General features: G+C 32.6%; 1 protein-coding gene across 1 annotated transcript; it reads left to right on the top strand.

Annotated features, from left to right (window-relative positions):
• Window positions 1–17798: 17798 nt before the first annotated feature.
• Window positions 17799–22329, top strand: LOC145575672 ((-)-germacrene D synthase-like). Its single transcript, XM_081633494.1, has 7 exons — window positions 17799–17900; window positions 19410–19683; window positions 20138–20510; window positions 20816–21034; window positions 21134–21272; window positions 21397–21645; window positions 22033–22329. Exons 1-7 carry the CDS (start codon window positions 17799–17801, stop codon window positions 22327–22329), a joined length of 1653 nt encoding a protein of 550 aa, XP_081489620.1.
• Window positions 22330–23808: the final 1479 nt, after the last annotated feature.

Here is a 23808-nt window from a genome sequence, read left to right as displayed (position 1 = left end):
TTTTGATGTTCTCAATATCTTCCTTTGTGGTCATTGGAACGAATTGAAAGTAGTTTTGAAGGTGATAAGTGGTCTGGAGATGGCGAAGTTTTCTTTGAACGCGTCTTAGATCCGAGGGATTGTTGCGGTAATGACTCGAACCGTATTAATCTACCCCTGCTCCTTGACCAAGTACTGTGAAATAAAACAATTCACTTAATTGTTTGACTCATCGTTCAAAATAGGAAAGGAAGGGGAAAAATAGACATTTGAAAACATGTGAGGAAAAACTCCACTCATTTTTTATTATGACGAAAAAAGGGGTGCATGAACATGATCATAAACGACATGGTGCACGACTCGTGTAACACCCTAGAAATTCCTTTCCTTTAAAATACCTATTTTTGGTCTTTTTAAAATTCAAAATAGGAAAATCTAAGACATTACTGCCACCGTGAAAACGGCTAAGACAATTATGAAAGACACATAGCGCAAAACTATCTTTAAAAACATTCAAAACAAGTCAACTATAAAGTCAACCAAAACGAAGGTAAAGTCAAACAAAGTCAACCTACGACTTGGAACCATTGTAAGCTCTTATTAAGACCAAACAATACTTAAAAACTTTGCGTTAGTCTCACAAATAAAATAATAAAATATTCAAAGCAATAATCCACATCGTAAACTTATGGAAACTAAGCATTCGCTCTTCACTCATGCCCCATCATGAAAATGTTTCATCCCCTGAAAAGCTTCTCTCTACTTGTCCCCCCTACTCTCCATTAAAAATGGGTCATCATAGGGCTAAATTAAAGATAAGGCCAAACAAACACACAATCAGCAAAGCTGAGTATATAAGCGTAAATAAAACACACTAACATGCTTTCATCCTATCATCAAGTACAACTTACCTTGTTGCACCTGTTTACAAGCATACAACATACAACATATAACATGACTCTATTACTAAATAACTAAATAATTTATTTAGCTTGATTACGCATCGAACGAGTTCCCCCCTAACCTGCCCCAGTAAAGGGGTACTAACACGGGAGCTAACCATGCCAATATAAAAGAACCACTCGTAAGTGGCGGAATTCCTGCGCATAATAATAAAAAGGAATGTACATCGTCCTGTACTCCAGTACAAGTTATGGTTAAATATAAAACCCAATAACTCCCTCCATGTGTTCATACTCAAGGTATATACGTTCCAAGAGTTTTGGTGCGTAATCTCTTTCACTTTACGTTATTTACATATTTTTAGACTTGGTGATGACTCTCAAACCATAATACAATCAATCATAATAATTATTCAAACAATCAAACATACCAATTTAATTCTTGAATAATTAGTGACCACATAATATTTAATGTTGAACCCTTTTTAAATCTACCTCGGTGTCAAAGACACTTTAAACGCATAATGCGTCACAAATCCTATCCCTCGGTGTTTAAAACACCTTAAGTGCACTAAGGCACCAAAATATAATTTATTCCTCGTGTACAAAGACACTTAAATAGCTCTTCCTCATGCTTATAGCATCAACAAAAATTATATGAACCATAATAAAATTCCTTTTCAATATTCCAAATCAAATTAAACTTTTAGTTTAATTAAACATGCTCACTAACATGCCAATAATAAAAGTGTGGTTCATTTACAACATGCCAAATTAACTATTTCCTATCACCAATCCAATAAATAATTTATTTTAACTATTAATGCTTCACAAATAATTCACCCAAAACCATTTTTAATCCAATCAATCCAATTCAAACCACCAATCTCATTTCAATTCAACCATTCCAACCAATTTCTAGCATGACACTAACTTGGAATCACTCAAATAAATCCTAGCATATTTCTACACGCTTATAAATTTCCGAGTACGCGTACGTACCTCAAATAAGCCCTTAAAGTAGCCAAATACACTACAATAATTCCGGAACCAAGTCTCCTACATAAAGGGACAATAATACTATATTAATTACCCTTGTATACACAATTTCCAGCAACTTAAACTCACTTTAAACAACTTATAATAATCTGAAAATTATTTAAAAACCCTTAATTAAGCTCCTCTTTAATGGGTAATTACACCCTTTTTATAAAATACCAAAAATAAAACTTTAGGTAAAATTCCAGCATTTTAGATTAATTAAAAACCCTTCAAAACTTCATCAAAACATCACTTTTAAGCTTAATAAATCCATAGAATTACGAAATATATAAAAGCCCCAAATCAATTTGTGTAAGAACCCTAAATATCAAGTCTTAAATAAATTAAAAGCCCTAACTTTGATCATATAAAATCTGAAAATTAAAACACTTTATAATATGAAATTTTTAATCTTTTAATCATCAAAACATACTAACAAAATATACTAACCATATTTTATCAATTAAAATCAAAGACCCAATATATACATATATACATAAGTAGCAATTTAAAACAAGGAGGAGAGAGTAAAGCTCACGGCCACGATGCGTGGGAGGTCGTCGGACCCGCAGGGGTGGCCGGCGACGTGGCTAACGGCGGCTGGGGTTGGTGCTGGCAAGGACATGTGGCAAGGAGGTGGCAGCAAGTGGCCATGTTCATACTCAAGCATGAACCAAGGAGCAACAAAGAAGGAAGAATAAGGAAAAGGGAAAAAGAAAGAAAAAGAAAAGAAAGAAAAGAAAAGAAAAAGAGAAATAAGGGAGAAAATAATTACCTTGACCAATTGACTTTTTGTGTGAGAAATTTTGGGGATTGAAGAAGTATTTATAGTGTAGAGTAGGTCAGGGTAAATTTTGGGCTTATAAAAATTATAAACTTAGATGATGAAAAAGTTGGCCCAAATATAAAAATAGGATGATTGGGTTTATAATGAAGATGGACTACATTTGGATTAAATACTTATTGACCCAAATATTAATACTTGTTTTTATTTATAATCCAATAATTAAAATAGTTTGACCCAAAATATATTTTATAATTAAATAAATAATATATAAAATACATTAAAAATACGGGGTATTACAACTCGAGTCGGAAAATAAATAAAGTGTGTGGACTATACTTGACTCGTGAGTGATTAAGTGATGTTATAAGACTCGTGGTATGATCGCACGGCTAGACATGTAAACAGTAACCAAAATGACTTACACAAGGACCAAATTAGCCCGGAAGACTAAAAAAAGCTGACTGGACTTATTCACCGGGCACCGTGACACAGTGCCACTATCCTGGCACGGCGAACTGTACCGCGTCGCGATACAAGCTACTGTGACACGTCACTTATTGCCGTGACGCGGCAGTTCTACCGTGGCGCAGTGATCAATTTCAGGTATTTTTGTGTGTTTTTTCCAGTTTTTTTAATTTTTTATTTTAGTGTTTATGCTAATTACTAAGTGAGTACGGTCCATTAATATTAGTTAGTCATAAAATAAACCACCATAGACAAAGAAAACTCGTTAAGGTTAAGATCAAAACGATCACACATAGCGCACGTAGGCAAAATGATGCAAAGAAGAGTTCGCAACCTAAGGTCAAGTTCTATGTTCCACTATGGTCAAGTTCATTTGGTGTCAAAAGGGTACCATGGTTAAGAGTTTGTACGCGTTAGCAAGGCAGCTTCATTTGAGGGCGTATGCCTACGGGCGGCTCCGTACGTTCGTGATTAAATCGAATTTGACTCCATGGTTTGGGTGAATTTAATAATTAACTCGGATGAACCCTTATTGCCATGAGTGTTTTTGGGTTGATAGAACTTAAATTCCCCAGGGCTAAGACATATGTAGAACACACACGTTTTTTCAGAAAAATCGAAGAAAGCTAATAACGAGAAAAAGAACAGAGCCACTGGAAGAATTTTTCAGGCACCGTGTCACGGTGGAAATTTCCGCGACACGGTGGAAAATGCCACGACACAGTATAATAAACTGCGTCACGGTGCTTCCTACCGTGTCACGGCGCCTCTGCCGTTACACGGTGCTTGTAAAATTCAAGCAGTGCCTCGTTTTCTTCGATTGTGATCAGGTTATCCAATTTTTCGTACGGGCGAACCTAAAATACGATGTTAAAAACGTCAATGTAAATGCAACAATGCCAATTTAATCACAGGAATATGATTCAAGAATCTTTCAAGTCTCATCCACTCATCTTAATTAAATATCGATCACTCAAATCGATAAATAACCAAGAATCCTCCCCGGTGGAGTTTTTGTGCAATAATATGAGTTATTAGATTTTTTTTTTTGGTGCGCGCGTGTGTGTGTGTGTCGGAAGCCTATTAGCTCAATTGGTATAATATGAGTTATTAGCGTTATTTTTTTAGGTGCGTCGGAAGCCTATAGGTCAATTGGTCGAGCATTGTACTTGCATTGTGCACATGATGCGGGTTCGAATTCTACATAGGTATACCACGTAGTGATTTTTTAAAAATATAGTCAAAATTAATATAGCTACCTTATTTTTTATATAGTGACATCTGTGTAAATGTTATCAAATTGGTATAGTTACCGTATTTTATATATAGTGACCTATGTGCAAATGTCGTCAACATTGATATAGTTACCTTATTTCTATACATTGTGATGACTTGATGATCAATGTGCAAATATCGTCAAAATTGATATAATTATCTTATTTTTATATATAGTGACCTTTGTGTAAATGTTGTCAAAATTGGTTACTCTTGATATAGTTACCTTATTTTTGTATATAGTGACCTTTATATAATTGTTGTCAAATTGATATAAATACCTTAAGTTTTTTTTATAGTGACCTCTATGTAACTGTTGTCAAAATGATATAATTATCTTATTTTTAATTTGGATATAGTGACCTTTGTATTAATGTTGTCAAATTGATATAATTAACTTAATTTTATATATAGTGACCTTTATTTCAGTGTTGTCAAATTAATATAATTACATTATTTTTGTATATAGTGACCTATATATAATGTTATCAAATCTATATAATTACTTTATCCTATGGGTTGTTTTACACAATCACAGCACTAATACCGAACCAAGTAAGATCCCACAGTTTTAATGCCTTCTTCATATATAGTGACCACTAATATGGTACCATCAAAATTGATATAGTTATCCTTTTTTTATAGGAAAATTTGTCAAAAAAAAAAAACCTTTTAAAAGCACCATTTTGAGGAAAAAAACCTTTTAAAAGCTTTTTGGTTAAAAAAACCACCACATTCTTTTTTTTTTTGCAAGAGGAAACCTATTTCCCTAATTATCCTCTAATTAAATTAATTAGACTTTAATTTGTTTTTTTTAATTAACCTCTAACTCATCAGATTACTAAATAATTAGATTTAATTTATATCTATAAAAAAAAACCACCACCCCTCCCCTCCTCTTCCCTTTCCTCATCTCCTTCTTTCTCCTTCCTCCTCCCATGGCATCAACCCCCCTCCCCCACCGCCCACCGAACCCGTTGTCCAAATCCCCCACCTTCGGCGACCTTCTCCACCGCCAAACAACCCTCCCTTTCCCCCTAATCACCGCCTGACAACCACTTCCTTGATTTGAAAACCCTAGAAAATTGATTTGGGGGTTTTAAATTTTTGCATCTTGGTTGCAATTGATGCTTGTTTTGGCTTTGATTATGTATGTATGTGATGCTAGGGTGATTTAGAAGCAAATTGAAATCGATTAGGACTTGATTTGAGGATGTTTGAGTAAATAAGAGCCAAAAATTCGAAGGGGGCGGTGGTCGCCAACGAGGATTAGGGGGAAAGGGAGGGTCAATCGGCGATGGAGGTAGGTCATCGGAGGAGCAAGGATTTGGGCAGCGGGTCTGGTTGGTGAGGGGGTTGCTTCCAAGGGAGGAAGAAGGGGAAGGGGTGGTTTGAGTGGTGGTTGGGGTGGTGGTTTTTTTTTTTTTTTTTTTTATTATGTATAAATTAAATCTAAATATTAAGTAATTGGGTGGGTTAAAGGTTAATTAGAAAAAATTAGAGGAAATTAGAGTCTAATTAAGTTAATTAGAGGATAATTAAGGAAATGGGTTTCCTCTCACAAAAATAATGAACCTGGTGTTTTTTTTTTCAATCAAAAAGCTTTTCAAAAGTTTTTTTTCGCAAATTGGTGCTTTTAAAAGGTTTTTTTTTTGACAAATTTTCCTTTTTTATATATATTGAACTTTATGTTAATGTAGTCAAATTTGATATAGTTACCCTACTTTTGTACATAGTGACCTCAATGTAAATGTTATCAAAATTGATATAGTTATTTTATTTTTGTATATAGTGACCTTTATGTATATGTTGTCAAAATTGATAAAGTTACATTAATTTTATATAAAGTACATAGTTACCTTTACGTAAATATTGTCAAATTTAACGAAGAGTGCAGTGTAAGATTAGAATTGGTGTGGAGAAGGTTTAGGTGGGCAGCAAAACAAGCAAGGATTGACTTGTGACTTGTGAAGTTTATTTATGTATTAAACTAGCCTTTTGACCCGTGCATTCATAAAAAATTGCATTGAGAGATGAGTTAGGAAATATCAATAAGTCATTACGGGGTATAATGTGTAATCGGAAAGAAGATGGGAGGGGTAAAATTAAGAGAAATTTGTGAAAAAGGGCTTTTTAAGTGGTCGACTTTTTGTAAAAGATCCTTTTAAGTGAAAAGTTGTGAAAAAGGACCTTTTAAGTTGTATTATGTTTTTAGGGGGTACTTGGGTGAGTTTTCTTGGTCGTCAATGTCGGAGCTCTGGCGTTGACTTTCACATGTTAATCACGTGAGTTAAAAAAAAAAAAAAAATTCCCCCAAATTTCCCTCCTTTCTCCAACTACCCCTTTCATTTTTCCCCTTTTCTCTTTCTTAAATTTTGGGGAAAAAAATATTTTATTTTATTTTTGTAACTCACCTAACTAACACGTGAAAGTCAACGTCAGAGCTCCGGAATTGACCACCAAGAAAACTCACCCAAATACCCCCTATAAATATAATATAACTTAAGAGGTTTTTTTCACAACTTTTCATTTAAAAAGGTCCATTTACAAAAAGTCGACCACTTAAAAAGTCCTTTTTTCACAAATTTCTCAAAAATTAAAGAGAGAAGAGGAAAAGGTTGAATTCAAGAGGGGAGATGAAGATGAAGGGATGAAGTGTGCATGGAAGATAAAGTATAAGTTTAATGGAATAAAGAATTAAAGAAAGTGTAATAAAAAAATTAATAATGTAAAAAGACACGTGACACTTTAGTTAGAGAAGAAGATAGAAAAGTGTAATATGATGTTAACATGTGTCTTTCTTGGTTAAAGTTTTTAAATACTAAGTATAGATGTTGTCAAATTTGATATAGTTACCTTATTTTTGTATATAATGAATGACCTTAGCATCATGGAAATGTTGTAAAATTTGTTTCAGTCACATTATTTTTGTATATAGCAATCTTTATGTAACTATTGTTAAAATTGATATAGTGACCTTTATTTTTGTATATAGTGACCTTTATTTTTGTATATAGTAACCTTTATGTAAATGGTGTCAAAAACACAAAGTCGATATAATTACCTTATTTCTGTACATAGTGACCTTTATATAAATGTTGTCAAAATTGATATAATTACCTTATTTTTGTATCTAATGACCTTTGTGTAAATATCATTAAAATTGATATAGTTACGTTATTTTTATATATAGTGACTCTATGTAAATGTCGTCAATTTAGATAAAGTTATCTTATTTTAGTATGCAGTGACCTTTAAAATGGTTGAATTGATTATATGTAAGGTTGGAAAAATCTTAGAGCTTTTAAATCGTCTGATCTTTTATGCTAATAATGAATGGTTCAGAGTTGTTGCTTTCAGCATATATATATATATATATATATATATATATATATATATATATATATATATATATATATATACTTAACCGAGTAAGATTTTCCTCTTAATTATTTATTCTCAATCTAAAATCAGACTTTACATTCACATACTCACTATTTTCCCTCCAAATCTATGTACGTGCAGTCATGCACTCATGGACATGAACATTGAACAATTTTACATACAATTGTGAAATTTGTGTAGGCACTCTGAATTTAATAACCTTCATTAACATGATCTTATTATAAACTAACAACTGATTTTCCAAATACTAGTACAATATTTATATAAAAAAGATCAAATAAGATGCATTGTTTGGTATATATATATATATATATATATATATATATATATATATATATATATATATATATATATATATATATATATATATATATATATATATATATATTCCTAGTTCGTGTCCTCATAAATTAACAAAATTCATAGGAAACAAATAACTTATATTCAATGGAAGGTGGGTAACTATTAATGAAAGATGACATATAAAAGATGAAATAATAAGAAGTATTACCAGTTCATATTTGATTTACTAGGATATGATTGAGCAAGAAGTTCCAATAAGTGTGACAATTGTAAGTGCAACACATGTAACGGCCTTCGGAATTTGGATGTTCCATAAAAATATGTGAGCATTGCATATGTCTTCAATGTGTACTAAGCCAATCGAGCCCATTCTCGCGTTTACGGCATTTAAAGTTGAAATATATTCCCTTAAAATCTTTAATCGTTAATATATAAAATGTATTGTTCGTTTTCTACTCTAAAAAAGATTTTAATTCAATTTTAAATTTATAAGATGTCAGGAAACTAAAATAAGAAATAAGTAATCTACAATACTGTATCTAATCTATAGTAATTTGATAACATAAATAGATACTTCTCAAACTTATAGTAATTTATAAAAATAGTTTTTTTTTTCTTGTGAATATCCGAGCGTTGCTCGGGCAAAGAACTAGTAATATAATACTAAAATAGACACCAGGAATGACACGTGTCATTTCCTGGTGTTGTTTTTTCCCTCCAAATTCCGTTTCCTTTTTTTAGCAAATGTCATTAATTACATATTATAAGTTATACACACAAAAAAAAAAATCACCAAATCATATATATAATTGTGATTATTTTGATTCGTATACTTTTCATTTCTGTAATTAATATTTTCCATTCGAGGTATGTAATTTTAGACTACTATCTGTAGACACCCATTTGTGTCTCCCCAAAACCAAATTCAGTGATGAATACCTTTCACGTCGAATCATAATAGAATGAAGTGAAAGTGTGGAAAGTCTAATGTTGTGGTTAGTTTTTATAAAAACCTTTCTTTCTATTTTTGAAAACCTGCTTTATTTTATGAAAATAGGCAATCCAGTTTAGTTTGGTTCATGACAAGGGTCCAATAATGGTGTAGTTGGATGGGGCTCGATAAGAGCTTTCCAACGATATATTATAAGCCTAATTCCGATGAATAATGAGGAAGTTATGGCCAAAATACTAAACTGGGCCCGGTTTGGTTCTTCAATGCGGCCCAATGATCTAGAGGAGGGTCTGTTATTAATTATCATTCCTAAACCAATTAGGATTGATTATAGTCTTCTAGAATCTCTAGAAGGTTCTTTTAAATCCTAATAGGATTAGGGTTGATAATAATGTTTTATGAGTTTTATTTGGAATAAAAGAAGTGTTTTATATGAAAATACGATTTAACCCCTAACACGGATTTTACGACTCAAATTTATCAAGAAGTGGATTCCGCGTTGAAAACTTCCTGCATCGCCAAACGACAGGTTCGTCGCCTGGCGACGAGCCCTGTCGCTGGCGACAGGGAGATGTTTTATTCCGATTCAAATTCTAACTCTTTTCTATCGGTTTCCAAACTATTTTCTTATAAATAAGGTCCCTGGACCTCTGTTTTCAATCATCAACTCTCAACAACAATCATCTCTCTCTAAAAGCTAGAAACTTTCCTTTTCTCTCTATTTTTTTTTCTAAACCTCCCCTCAAACACAATTCCTCGTACATTAGTTCTAGACATACCTAGCCGAGTTCGAAGTTGCCTTCGCCCTAGATGTGAAAGGTTTGATATTTCTGAGGTTTGGTCCCAAATCTCTATTTCAATTATTTAATTTGATTGTTTGTTTTAATACTTTTCATTGAAGTTACAAACGTGTGTATTTTGTTATTAGAAAGAGGTACGAGGCATCGAAGTAAGTGCTTTAATTGCTTTATTGATCTTTTGATACAGAAATCATGCTTAGATTGTTATTTTGATTCCTAGTATCATGTTAGGATGTTTTATTGCTCCCTAGTATCATGTTTAGGGTAATGAATAAGTTTCTTATATCAATTATGATTTCTATGATGCTTCCTATTTTCTTTCCTAATATCATGTTAGTATCATGTTAGGGCTAAAGCTTTGATTTTTATTGTTTAGTGACATGCTAAGGTTTGTTATTAATCTTGTTAGTATCATGCCTAGGATCTTGCTATTATTATGCTTTAGCATTGATATGATTATGGTTATGATTATGATTGTTAATTATGATTATTATGATTGATTATTATGTTGTTTGATGTTTATTATCGTTATTGTTTGATCACCACTTTTATCCATGTTTAAAGGGAATTTGTACTTGTTATCACGCTTAATAAGATAATTAATAATCTTGTTTAGGGATAATATGATTATAATTCAAGTGATCGCCAATAATAGTTTTATTTGTGCATTAATATTCAACCAACATAGATAAACAGGTTTAGGGTTAACCTAATGATTGCATGTTAGTCAGAAAGTGCACATGAATACGAGTAGAATAAAGTAGAGGCCTATTTTATAAGGCAAGTTCTTTCCCTTTTAGATTGGATTCGTACCCTCATCCTCGAACACCAGTCATGGTTCCAGACCTATTGGAGTTGACGATCTCATGGATCGTTAAGGGGTGTAACCTTCACCCTGTGAACGGTTTACAAGTTCCTAAAACTTATTGGCGACTCTTTTGCTCTAGCTTCCTTCCCTTTGGACGCCACCATGCTTAAGTGTATGATCACAGTGGGGCTCAAGTGTAGGATGGCTTGGAATATTCCCTACACTATCTAATGTAATTTTAAATAAATATAGAATTTCCAAATGTTTAATGTACAAACCTAAAGTAAAATTTAATTAACTTAGATTAAAAATATACATCTAATAAAAGTAAAAAAAAATTCCAATTAAATTTTTTGCTAAATTAATAATAATAATAATAATAATAATAATAATAATAATTAAAGATTTTAGTGAATACGACGGGTATGTAAAATATATATTTCGTATTATATTGTAGCTACTGAAACAGAAAGTGTGATAAGAAAATATTTTTTTTTCTACGGAGATGGAAAATGAATGAATCAACTTCTCTTATATAATTATGTGAAGCAATATTCATTTATTTTTCAATTAATAAAATGAAATTATAAAAAAAATAATAATAACTTTAAATACTATTCTAATTACATTCCTTTATTTTTGTATTGACCATTAGTAAATGAGCCCTTTATTACTAATTAAATTGTCTTTTTTTTTTCTACGGGATTGATAGTTAATAATTTGATTTATAAACCATGCATCACACGCACACTATACTAGTATTGTGATTATTATGAAACGGAAGGAGCACTTTTCTCTAGCTTCTTAAAATAATGAGAATCAATCCCACCATCGTATCACCTAGAATAGGGAGAGAAGTTTTAACCCTTTAACCACTTATACTATCATTTACTATCCCTTTATACATTTAAATGATTATTTAATAAAAGGATGTTTGCATCATCATAGTATTGCCATGTTACTCTAGAAATTGATGGTCAAGCAAATTGACCCGAGTTGATGTGATGATGATTTCAACAATTCACTATTTTACAGTGCAGTATAATTACTTACTCATATAAGACAATAATCATGAAAACATATAACCAAGTGATCATTACTTTATATGTATCAATGGCCCTCCATGCAAATGGACTTTAATTTGTCGCACAACAAGTTAAATCGAAATTATAAGTGATTAGAACACATATAGTATAATACTTGTAAATAGAAGTCCAACATTATACTCTAACATGTGCTATGTACAAAGCGCATCAGAATAAAACCCAATTAAAAATTAATTCAAAAAAATTGATCAAGAAATATGTACTCTAGCCCACTTTATTGTACTACTTTGTACTCGAAACCCTCGAACAACAAATTAATTCAAACTATGAGTTACATTAGTATATGTAACATACTACATTAAATTAATGCCTTTTGCTATCCTTTAGCCCATTAAAAATCTTCTTAATTTTAGCAAAATCAAAACTTTGCTAAGATACGCAGATAACTGATTATTATTAATAGGGTTTTTTTTTGTCTAAAACTACCTTATACAACCTAAAATTTATGAGAAACTACCTAATAAAAAAAATGTTGTAAGAAACTACCTTATAAAAGATAAAAATGTTGTAATATACTACCTTAGACCGAAATTCCACCGTTGACTTAATTTTAGGATGTTAATCCACCTTAGAACACCCCCAAAACCACCGTGAGGGTTGGTTTTCAGGGTGGTAAGGTTATTTTCGGGGTGGTTGGAGGATATTCCGAGTTGGTGAGGGTAGATTAGTGCTTCGGGATGGTGGTTTTTAGGGTTAGAGGTGGTGATTTTGGGGTTGAGAGGTGGTTTAAATGTGGTGGAGACGAGTTCAAGCAAGTTGTGTTAGTTTTGAGAATGAAAGCGATGGTTTTGGGAGTGTTTTGAGGTCGATCAACGTTGAAAATTCGGTATAGGTAGTATTTTACAACATTTTACCTTTTTTTAGGTAGTTTTTTTACAACATTTTACCTATTAAGTAGTTTATTACAATATTTGTTTTATTAGGTAGTTTCTCGCAAAATATGGGTTTTATTAGGTAGTTTTTGACAAAAAGCCCTTATTAATATATTTATACAAACCATCTCATAGCCCTTGCACAACAAGTTGTCAGAGTTCAAATAGAATTACAAGGATCCTAAAATAAGATCCAATAATGAAATACGGAGTACATCTTTTGCCTAATTATGGGATATTTCAGAATATATATATCTGATCCTAATAACTTTCGAATTGAAAGCTTATTGTTTTGCAAGGAAATTAATAATGAAAGTTCAATATCATGTTATTAAAGAACCAAAAATTAAATTGTAAATCAACGTAAAGAAGAAAACTTTTGGTGACTAACAAAAAATTTATCAACTTATATTAGCGCACCTTAGTGCAAACCAAAAGATCAATATTTAAAAGTACCTTTTTTTTTAATTTTATTTTTATTTTAATCGGCAAGTCTTGATTTTAATCGGTTGGGTAGAAATTTGGTGTTGATAACGTGTTATGAAATTAAAGAGAAAGAGCACAAAGTGGGGAAGAGAATAGATCTATATTCTGTTTCTGAATGTTGTAGTAGGAGTACATCTATATATACTTGTAATACAATTAGGGTTTTCTTGTAGAATAATAAACCTAGTATGTCTAAAATATTCTAGAATAATCATAAGGTATAATGGACATCCACTAAATACATATATGTTAGTTTTTTTTTTCTTTTTTTTTTTAAAGTTAATTGATGAGTGAGTCCTTATTGATTTTGAACTAATTAAGCTCATTCCCTTAAAATAAATAAATAAATAAAATAATTAAGCTCATCTCATAACGGGCGTTTGGTAAGAAAAATAGGGTTAAAGAGGATAAGATAATGTAATAAGGATAAAGAACTAATCTGATTTAGGGGTGTCAACTTGGATAAACGGTTTAGTTTTGGATTGGTTTTATCGGTTTCGGTTTATAACAAATTAAAATGATTTATAGGTCAGTTTAGGTCCATTTTGAAAATTATTAAATCAGTTAGGTTTGGTTCCACGAATCTGAATACCGCGAATTTTGTATGTCATTATTATTTGGTTCCACCAATTTGAATATTCAAAATGTACTACCTAAGCTGTACAATAATAATTGAAACACTTTTTTTTTTTTTTTTTTTTTAAAACACTTTTTATATGTTAACTTTACCAATAAATTGTTTTGCTAACATAGTAAACAATCTAAACATCTGTTTTAATTTTTTAATTTTTTAATTTACTTTTTATATTATTATTATTATTATTATTTTTTTTTTTTGACTAGTAAACATATTAAACTTAAATTTCATAATGTTAACTTTTGTAATAATTTTTTCTAATATTTTATCAGTTATATGTAATGCGCAAAACAAGTGAGCCAAAATTTAGCTGTTAACATTGAGACAATAATTAAATTTGACACACTAGTCAATAATTTTGTCTTGATTTTTCTCATCTCTATTACTCCGTAAGATCAATTAGGGTAACACAACTTCACAAGGACTCTTAACAGAATTAAAGCTAGATTGAAGACAATGTTATCTACTTCGTTAGGCGTGAGTGTGACTTGTTCAATCCGTCGATGGGGGAGGATCATGTGCATTTTATTGAAGATGAGTCTTGTTAGTGAACTCTATATCGGATAATTTTCTTCTATTAAGTGTAAAAATTTCAAATGATTTGATGGTTCAACAACTAATTACAAAGTATTTTTCTAATAAGGTTATAAGAAGAAGCACGCAGCACAACATCAAAGAATATTATATAGCTCAAGTCTTAGTCTTAGTAGACTAAGCATATTTAACTAAAACTGAATATAATTAGAAAGTTCAACCCTTTTTACTGGTTTACTGCTAGACTTCTGCTGGATAAATGTGACTTTTTATACAATATTATTCTGTCAAACTTCTCAAATGTCAATTATGAGGTGTTAAACTCCAATCAATTCAGATCAGTCTAAATAAGTTCGATTCGGTTTCAATAAATTCTATTTAGTTAAGTTATTTTCAATAAATCTGAACAGAGCCTTGGTAGAGCACGCACCCTAACAGAAAAAAAAGGTGAAAATTAGTTTAAAATTACATAAATACAATACAAAGCTATTTATTATTATGTTCAAACATAGTAGTAGCCTAGTGGTCATGGGTTCAATTCTCTTGCCCAACATTCAATTTAAATTTTTTTATTCATATGTTGAACAAGATTACTTTTCAGGTTAAGATAATTAATTGACCATTTTCAAGAGTTAAAGACTCAAGACTCATCTACTTTAATTGTAAATTATTTTATACTCTGTAATATTTCTTTAACATGTAGATGCCTAAACTGTTAGTTATAATTGGTATTTTTGTTACGAAAAATCTATTTAGCTTAGTGATTCTAAACCCATAGTTAAGGAAAAAAAAAAATTCTAAAACAATTTTAACTGGGTCATTGCTTAATGTCTTGAATTGGGGTATCATTGGATGGGTTTTGGAATAGTTAAGGTTTGTAAATACAATTGTCAACTAAATTTGATGATATTACAAACATTGTTTCACGATTATATTGCTATATAGTACGGTGTATATATTAAGTAGATGTATTTTTTCCTCTTTTTTTTTCCCAATGAATTTAGGCAAGGGATTTTCAAATGATATGATGCCTACCATTATAAATATCCCGGCTTTGCCACTTAATGAAGGTAGTATATTATTTGCGGAGTATATGTTGATCGGGGCCTTAAAAATAAGGTGAAAACTATAAGGACCCAATTGCATAGCTCCTTACAAGCAAATTGAATATCGAGTCAGATTAATATATACTACCTTAATTTTTATTATTCACAACAAGAGGTTATTATATATTTATATGTGATATATAAATATTACTTTGTTGCAAATAGCAAAATACGGAGTCAATATAAACTCCGTACTATTTGTGGAGTATCATGTAAATCCGACAGGTGATTGAGCTACTACACACTTAACTAACATAGTAACTATTATGAAAATAACAATCGCTGACATCATCTCTTCTCCTAATTGTACACATGTCAAGTTGTGACAGAAAATTTTCCCGCCTAAAATGTATGGGATGTCATCAATTCATTTTATATTGGATCTTGCTAACGAACGCCCCCGGGGCGTTGGATAAGCATTTAAAATACTACCTAAAATGGTATTAATTTGGGAAAGCATGACAAAACCACGCGTCGATCGGTGTAATTAATGTTCATTTTAATTTAATCTTTCGACTTTTTAGCTAGCTTATCTAACGCCCCGGTTAGCTTATGCCTTTTATATTTTTTTTTTGATAAATTTCAATTTTTGAAAAAATATGCATTGCGTAATTTATTATTATTTTCTTTATAATTTGAAATTGTAGTATATTAATTAAGATTTTTTGTGAAAAACTACCTTTTATATACAACTTTTTGTGAAAATCTACCTTTTAAAAAAATTGTTGTAAATAATTACCTATTTAAAAAAATGTTATAAGAGACTAACACTTGCTAGGATCTGGCTGTTGATTCACTTTTCCGGCGTTGACTACCCAGGTGCCGGTCACATGCATGACCTTTAATTTTTTTTTCTTTTTTTCTATGCATGCACCACCAGCATTGTCACCATCTTCACTACCGCCCCACCACCACAACACCTCAACCCACCTCAAAACTCCCTTACAACCACCCTCACGCATCCCAAAACCAACCCAACCCTACTTGAAACCGCCTCCACCCCATCGAATCCAACACAAGCCCTCATTCCGCGACCCTCAAATAGCAACATCAATAACTTCCTCAATTGAGGAAAGGAAGGGAAGGGTTCTGGTTTTCGTAGGGGTTGAAGGTGGGTGGGCGGGATTTCAAGGGTGAGATATACGTGGGTGGGATGAAATTTAAGCGAAAATTGATAATTTATTTGAGGGGTGGCCGGAAATCAAGAATCGAGGGAAAGGGGAGGGGTTTCGAGGTGTTCGGAGGAAATGATGAGCAGTAAAGGAAGGTTGGCAGGGAAAGGGCTGCCGAAAATAATGGAAGTGAGGGTAGGGAGGGAAGTGGTCGGAAATTGATAATGTGTTTGAGGACTACAAGAAGGGGTAAGGAGGACTAGGGAAAAGGAGCGCTGCAGGGGGTGGAGGATGGTCGGAAATTGGAAAAGGGAGTCGGAGGGGCAACAAGCGCGGTAGTCAGCAAGTGTGTAGGGGTAGTCGGAAACTAGACAAGGGGAGGGGGAGGTGACGGCGAGGGAGTAGGGGTGGTCGAAAACTAGAAAAGGGAGGAGGAGGAGGAGGAGGAGGAGGAGGGGGTGGGAGTGGTCGAAAACGGGTAAGGCTGCCAAGTGGTCTAGTCAACGCCGGAAAAGTGAGTCAACAACCAGATTCCGGCAAGTGGTAGTCCCTTATAACATCTTTTTTTTTTAAAGAAGTAGTCATTTAAAACAATTTTTTTAAAAGGTAGTTTTTCACAAAAAATTATATATAAAAGTTAGTTTTCACAAAAAAAAAAAATCCTATTAATTAATAGCCAAGTGTAACTTTCCAATAACTTTACTAGTGACAATATATCAAATTTAATTTGTCAAAATTATGCATCTATAGTTTTATATAACATCACAGTATCACACTCCCCCTCGCATTGCATTAAAAAAAAAAAAAAACACTCCCTCTCATATTTATAATTTTAATTTCTTTGTTATATGATAAACATTATCTTAGTTATTTGACACATTTTTATTGTAAATAATAAAAATAAAAAAAACTACAAATCCACGTCGATATGTAATTCCACCTCTAAGTAAGTAAGTATCACATTGAGGATTATTGGACGACTGATCGTTGGCTGTTAAACGTTGACTTGTAAATTCTTCCTATTAATACTAGTTACACTATTTCTGGATGTATCTAATAAACTTATTGATTAGTTAAAATGTCTAAAATACCCTTGGTTTGGTTGTCCCCTTATATATAGGGGTACGCTACAGAAGCCAAGAACTAAATACATTAACATAGTAAACTTTATCACTCTTAAACAAACCAAAAAAATAATAAAAAACCTCGTTAGAAAAACAAAATGAATATGGAGTGCGAGAAAGAGAGCGCAGAAATAAGTCGTCCTCTTGCTAATTATCATCCTGACGTTTGGGGCGATCAGTTTCTAAACTATTGTCCTCCAGATGAGGTATGTAGCACTTACAAATGTTTAAATTTTTTGATAAATTTTGTAAGTATGAGAGTGAGCTCAAAATAGCTTAAGTGGTTAGAGTTTATGTCGAAACCCATTGTAACCCACTAGTGAGTGTCCCACAATGGAGAAAGAGGAGATATAGTTTTACATTATAAGGTTGAGGAGTTACTTCTATTATTGCCAATTGGTTTTAATTAGTATGGAATCTCTCATGCCTCCTCCTTGTTCGGGTTGCTCAATCCCATTTCATTTTGTCATAAAATTTAACAGTTTGTATTAATATAAACTTGATAATAAATTGATATGTATCACGTAGAGCTGTCAAAAACCAATCCGAACCGCTAAGAACCTGTTATTTTAAAACCGACCTACCCGATTTTTTAAAACCTGGAACTGAACCGATCCGAATGTTTGAGAACAGTTAATGAACCGTACTCGTTATCAAGCTGAACTGATACAACCCGAACCGAGTCCTTCCGAACCCGATAGCAACCTGACCCATTGTAAACCAAAACCGTTTACACCCGACAAAAACCTGATAAACCCAAATCATTTACAACCTGTAACTGGTTAGGACCGAACCGTTTATAACCTGTAATAAGTTATGACCGAACCGTTTACAACTCGTAACCGGTTATAACTAAACCGTTTATAACCCATAAGTTTGTAACCTATTATGACCGTAGAGTTTTTTTTTGGTATATTTTATCGATAGTAAAACAAAAGGGTTTAATTTAAATTACAAAGTATTTATATTGAATAGGTTAGGAATTATGATGTCATTGAAACTCTTATGCTAAAATATTATTGTCCTTTTACGAGTAATGGCTTATGGAACATTGTATTGTATTAAAAAAGAATCTGAATAAAAAACTAACTCTAGATTTATTATTATTATTTGATCCTGAAAAGCATTATACAAAAAAGGGACATAAAGGTAGACAACTAATTAATACTCCGTATGATCTACTGGAATAAATTATTAAAGAATATTGACGATATTATAGAATATACGTTAACGAAACCTGTTTAAAACTGGAAAAATTAGTTGTCAAACCGACAGAGTTCAACTCGAACTCGATTATGACCTGAACCGATTACAACCCGATCCAATTAGGACCCGATATGTTTTGACCCAAAACCGCTTTAAACTGACAAACCCCGTGTTTATACCTACCAAATTTAACCCGAACCAATTATAACCCCTCCGATTAGAATCTGACCCGAAAAGAAGCTGTAGTAAAAATAAACCAAACCGAACTGACCCGAAATTATTTAATTTAAAACCGACCCAACTAACCCAATAATAATTCCAACCCGTTAAAAACCAACCCGTTATAGACTGAAAACCGATAAACTGAACCCAAAATCGAACTGCAAACCCGATTGACACCCCTAGTATCACGTAATTTATTTGAGACAACGGGAGTATTTTGGTTTTATTTGAAACGTGATGCGGCTAAGGAATAACAATAATTGTATTAACGAATACTATTGGCATAGGTTATCCAAAGGAAAATGGAGCAAGAGGCTAAACAACTGAAGGAGGTAGTGCGCAAAGAAATTTTGGATGTTGATAAGGATCCAAAGGAAAGACTTGTATTTCTAGATGACATACATCGGCTTGGAATTGCATACCACTTTGAAAATGAAATTGACGACATTTTTCAAAAGTTCCACGAGAAGATGTACGATGATAGTTCCTATGAGAATGATCTTTATTATGTTTCTCTTCGCTTTCGTCTTCTACGCCAACATGGCCTCAAAGTTTCATGTGGTTTGTCACCATCTTCATCACCATGATCATATTGCTCTTGCGTAATATTTTTAGATTATTAACACGATATTTGCTCGTATTTTTTTTTTTAAAATCATGCGGTAAGACTACACATTCACTAGCTACATTGCATTACAGTGTCATAGGAATATGTTTTACACTCTAATGAGTACATTTTTTTTTTAACTGTGGCATATACGAATATCATATGCCACTATTATATAACATTTTTAAAAGAAGATTAAAGTAAAAAGTGGAAGTGTTTTAGAAAAACTGAGCAAAGATGACATTATATATCTATTTTCATATTCCCCATATTATATAATACTCAAAATACGACCTTTTTAAATTCCATGCATTCTCTACGTGTTGTGATAATAAAGTACGGGAAAGAGTATATATATTCATATTTGAAGAATATAGTAACCTAGTCTCTCTTTACAAATAAAATCAGATGTATTTGACAAATTCAAAAGCGAGGATGGAAGTTTTAAGGCATGTACAGCAAGCGAAGTGCAAGCAATACTAAGCTTGTATGAAGCATCATATTTAAGAGTACATGGAGAGGATAAACTCGACGAAGCCCTTGAATTTGCAACAAATCAACTTAAATCATTTGCTACACAGTTAAGCTCTCCCATGGCTGAACAAGTTGCGCGTTCCTTGAAACAACCTCTTCACAGGCGCAGTATGAGGCTAGAATCAAGATATCAAATCTCAATTTATGAACCAAAGTCTTCTCATGAGGAAAGTTTACTTAGATTTGCAAAGGTAGATTTTAACATTCTCCAAATATTGTACAACACCGAGCTTCAGGAACTTACTAGGTACGTATATACGTGAGGTTACTAATGTTTCTATCTAGGTTATAGCTCAGTTGTGTTTGTGTTTGTGTTTTCCGGTTGCATGTTAATGTAACTGTACAATGACATACGAAGTATGTTGGGGGAACTTAGGAGAGTGAGGGATAACTCAGTTGGTTAAAAAAGTTTCTCTTGATTCTAGCTGGGGATCTCAAGACCGATTCATACTATTCTCCCTTGTGGCTCTCAAAAAAAAAAAAAAAAAAAAAAAAAAGAAGGGGATTTAAGAGTTGATGTATTTCTAATGCTTTTGTTTACGCTCAACACAGGAGGTGGAGAAAGCTACATCTTATCAAGAAACTACCCTTCGTACGCGACAGAGTTGTAGAGACCTACTTTTGGATGTTGGGCGTGTACCATGAGCCCCGATACTCATTAGCTAGGATGATAAACCACAAAACTTTCAAGATAATATCTGTAATAAATGACACCTATGACTCTTATGGTACCGTTGATGAGTTACAACTCTTAACAGAAGCATTTCTAAGGTTTTCTAACATGAATATATACACTTGATTTAATTTTCATACGCATCTTTATTTAATTAATATAATAACTTGAATATTTATTGATGGAATATATATTAGGGGTGAGAGAAGCTGCGTCGACAAGCCTCCTAACTACATGAAAGTAATTTATCAAGCTGCGCAAGATATGTTTGACGAAGTTCAGAAAGATTTAACTCCGGAGCAACAATTATTTGCTGTTCAATCGGACAAAAAACATGTACATATTAATAACAATTTTATTATTTATCCGTATTTTTTTTTTGTTTAGCTTCTGGTACGAATTATACGTTGCATTAACAATAATTATGATTATTAATGCTATAAATTTTTTTCCCTAACAGTTGGCACATACTTGCCAAGCCTACCTTGAAGAAGCCATATGGCGTGAACAAATATTGGTTCCAACGTACGATGAATACATTAAAAATGGGGTTTATAGCTCCGGCTATGTGTACGTTGCTGTGTCATCCTTTCTAGGCATGGGGGAGTTTGTAACTAAAGATGCCTTTGAACTGGTGAACCAAATTCCCAAGTTTTTGAAAGCCAGTTGTATAATCGCCCGGCTCGTGAATGACATTTCTAGCCATGAGGTATGTATATCTAAAGTTGTTCTATATTTCTCGTATTATTTTGTTAAACAGGTCTAGGCCGCACCTTTTATGAGTGTATTCAGTCAATAAGTCTAAGAAGGCACCACTGTAAAAATATATGACAACGAGAGGAGTATTTCCTTAGCCTTACAGATCAGAGTAGACACGACTTTCTCTTATCTACAATGTAGAATACACATTATCCCAACACCCTTCTTTACTCTGATCTTTATCATTAGTTTAATAATGTGGGACAACACTTTCACTCACACGTGGATTTGTTTATGGTCTCAACATATTTATTCTATGTTACTACTGTAAATTAACATATGGTTACTCATTATTCGTATATCTATTTTTAATTAATGGAATTGAATAACTTTGCAGTTTGAACTAAAAAGAGGCCATACTGTAACTGCATTAAATAGTCACATGGGTCAGTTTGGTACGTCTATGGAAGAAACCATCAAGGAGCTTCGATCAAAGGTGGAGTGTGCATGGAAGGATATAAACGAAGCGATTTTAAGACCTACTATTGTTCCAAGGCCATTGATAACTTGTGTCGTCAACTTAACAAGAATATTATACGATTTTTATCCTGATGATGGTGAAGATGGCTATACTATGACCCAGTTTATCCGCAAACCTGTCGAAATGATTCTAATTGAACCTATCATTGAATAAATCATGGTTCATACACAAAAGAGGCAAAGACGTAACCCTAAGCAAGGGTTCCAATAATACCTGATGTGGAGCAACCATAATATTTTACTTATATTATATTTTAGTCTAAATTTGGCTTACACGTTTTTACCATTTACTTAAGTGGGTTTTTCGTGTTTCAAGCATATTAGGACTTTTTATTAATTTGAATTGTGAGGCAATGCCTCAAGTTGTTATTTTTCATGCTTTTTTGTCTAATAAGAAAATTGTGAAATGATGATATGATAAGCAATCGCTTGAAATATGAAAGTTGAGACTAGTAAAAAAAATAATTCAATGTTTAATTGTGATGATTTGACAGTGATACGTCACGTATGAGCAAATGAGCAGGTTGAAACTAAGACATGAGCAACCAACTCATCCCATATTAACGTCAAATTTAATATCCACATAATCATTCTTGTCATTCTTGCAATCACACCCAAGGGTTTTTTCAATTGACAAACATGAGTAACACTTACAACAAAAGTAATACTTGTATTGTCAAAAAAAAAAAAAAAGTAATACTTGAGATAACTCTACCATAATGTGCGTCATCATATTCTCCAGTTCTAGATTGCATCGTTGGTTCCAAGGTGCTTTCTCTAAAAATTGCTTTATTAATCTTGGTTGAAAGGAAAAGCTAAGAGTGGGGGCCTATCGCCTCTTAATACTCTAAGCAACAACAATTAAATTTATTAATATTCTCTCTCCTCGCACAACCCCTCTCTCTCCCAAGAGTCCCAACCACCAACCCAAATGGTGATCACTGACCAGCACACGAATTGAAGGCGTTAGTCGCCCACCACCTCACTTCACCACCTAACTTTTTCAACTATAACTACCAACCGCTAGAGCGCTACCACCATAACCGCCTACCTTCGTCTACTACACCAAACCTCCATCACCACATCCACAAAGTTTCAACAAAATCCAACCCAACACCATCGTCTGATTTGAATATCTCAGCACATCTTCTTGATGCACCTCCCAATTTTTGCAACTGGTGCTCTCATAATAATCTAGCCTTTCAACTTGATGATTCCCTAGAATCATCAATCTTGCCTTCAATCTCTGCAAATTACCATCTCTGCAAATTACCATGTTCTTCTAGACATCTGATTGTGTCTCCCCAAAAACCAAACCCAGTGATGAGTACCTTTTACGTCTTTAATTATCGAGTTAGGTGAAGAGTATAAGAGTCTCGTGAAATTCCCTTTAGCATTGACCATTTCTAACCTTACTTAAAAAATTTTAAGTCAAAATCATTCATTTCATGCCATTAAACCCAAAATCATTCATTTGTGTCCTTAAAATCATTCATTTCGGGTCCAATTTAAAAAAAACGTCCAAATCATTTTATTTTGGTCCATAATCCTGGTCTAATTATTGTTTAGTTGGATGGGGTTTGAAAAGAGCTTTTAAACAGTATATTATAATCTTGAATCCGACTTATAACGA

This window comes from Chenopodium album, chromosome 13 (assembly GCF_948465745.1).
Source record: "Chenopodium album chromosome 13, dcCheAlbu1.1, whole genome shotgun sequence".
NCBI classification, from domain to species: domain Eukaryota; kingdom Viridiplantae; phylum Streptophyta; class Magnoliopsida; order Caryophyllales; family Amaranthaceae; genus Chenopodium; species Chenopodium album.
Note: the sequence above shows the minus strand (reverse complement) of the source record. Positions and strands in the feature narration are given on the sequence as shown.

Excerpts from the sequence above, each read along its gene's own strand:
- LOC145575672 (XM_081633494.1), top strand. The coding sequence starts at position 17,799 with ATGGAGTGCGAGAAAGAGAGCGCAGAAATAAGTCGTCCTCTTGCTAAT. Across the intron at positions 17,901-19,409 it reads ACTATTGTCCTCCAGATGAG|GTTATCCAAAGGAAAATGGA; the intron begins GTATGTAGCACT and ends CTATTGGCATAG. Across the intron at positions 21,273-21,396 it reads TTCAATCGGACAAAAAACAT|TTGGCACATACTTGCCAAGC; the intron begins GTACATATTAAT and ends TTTCCCTAACAG.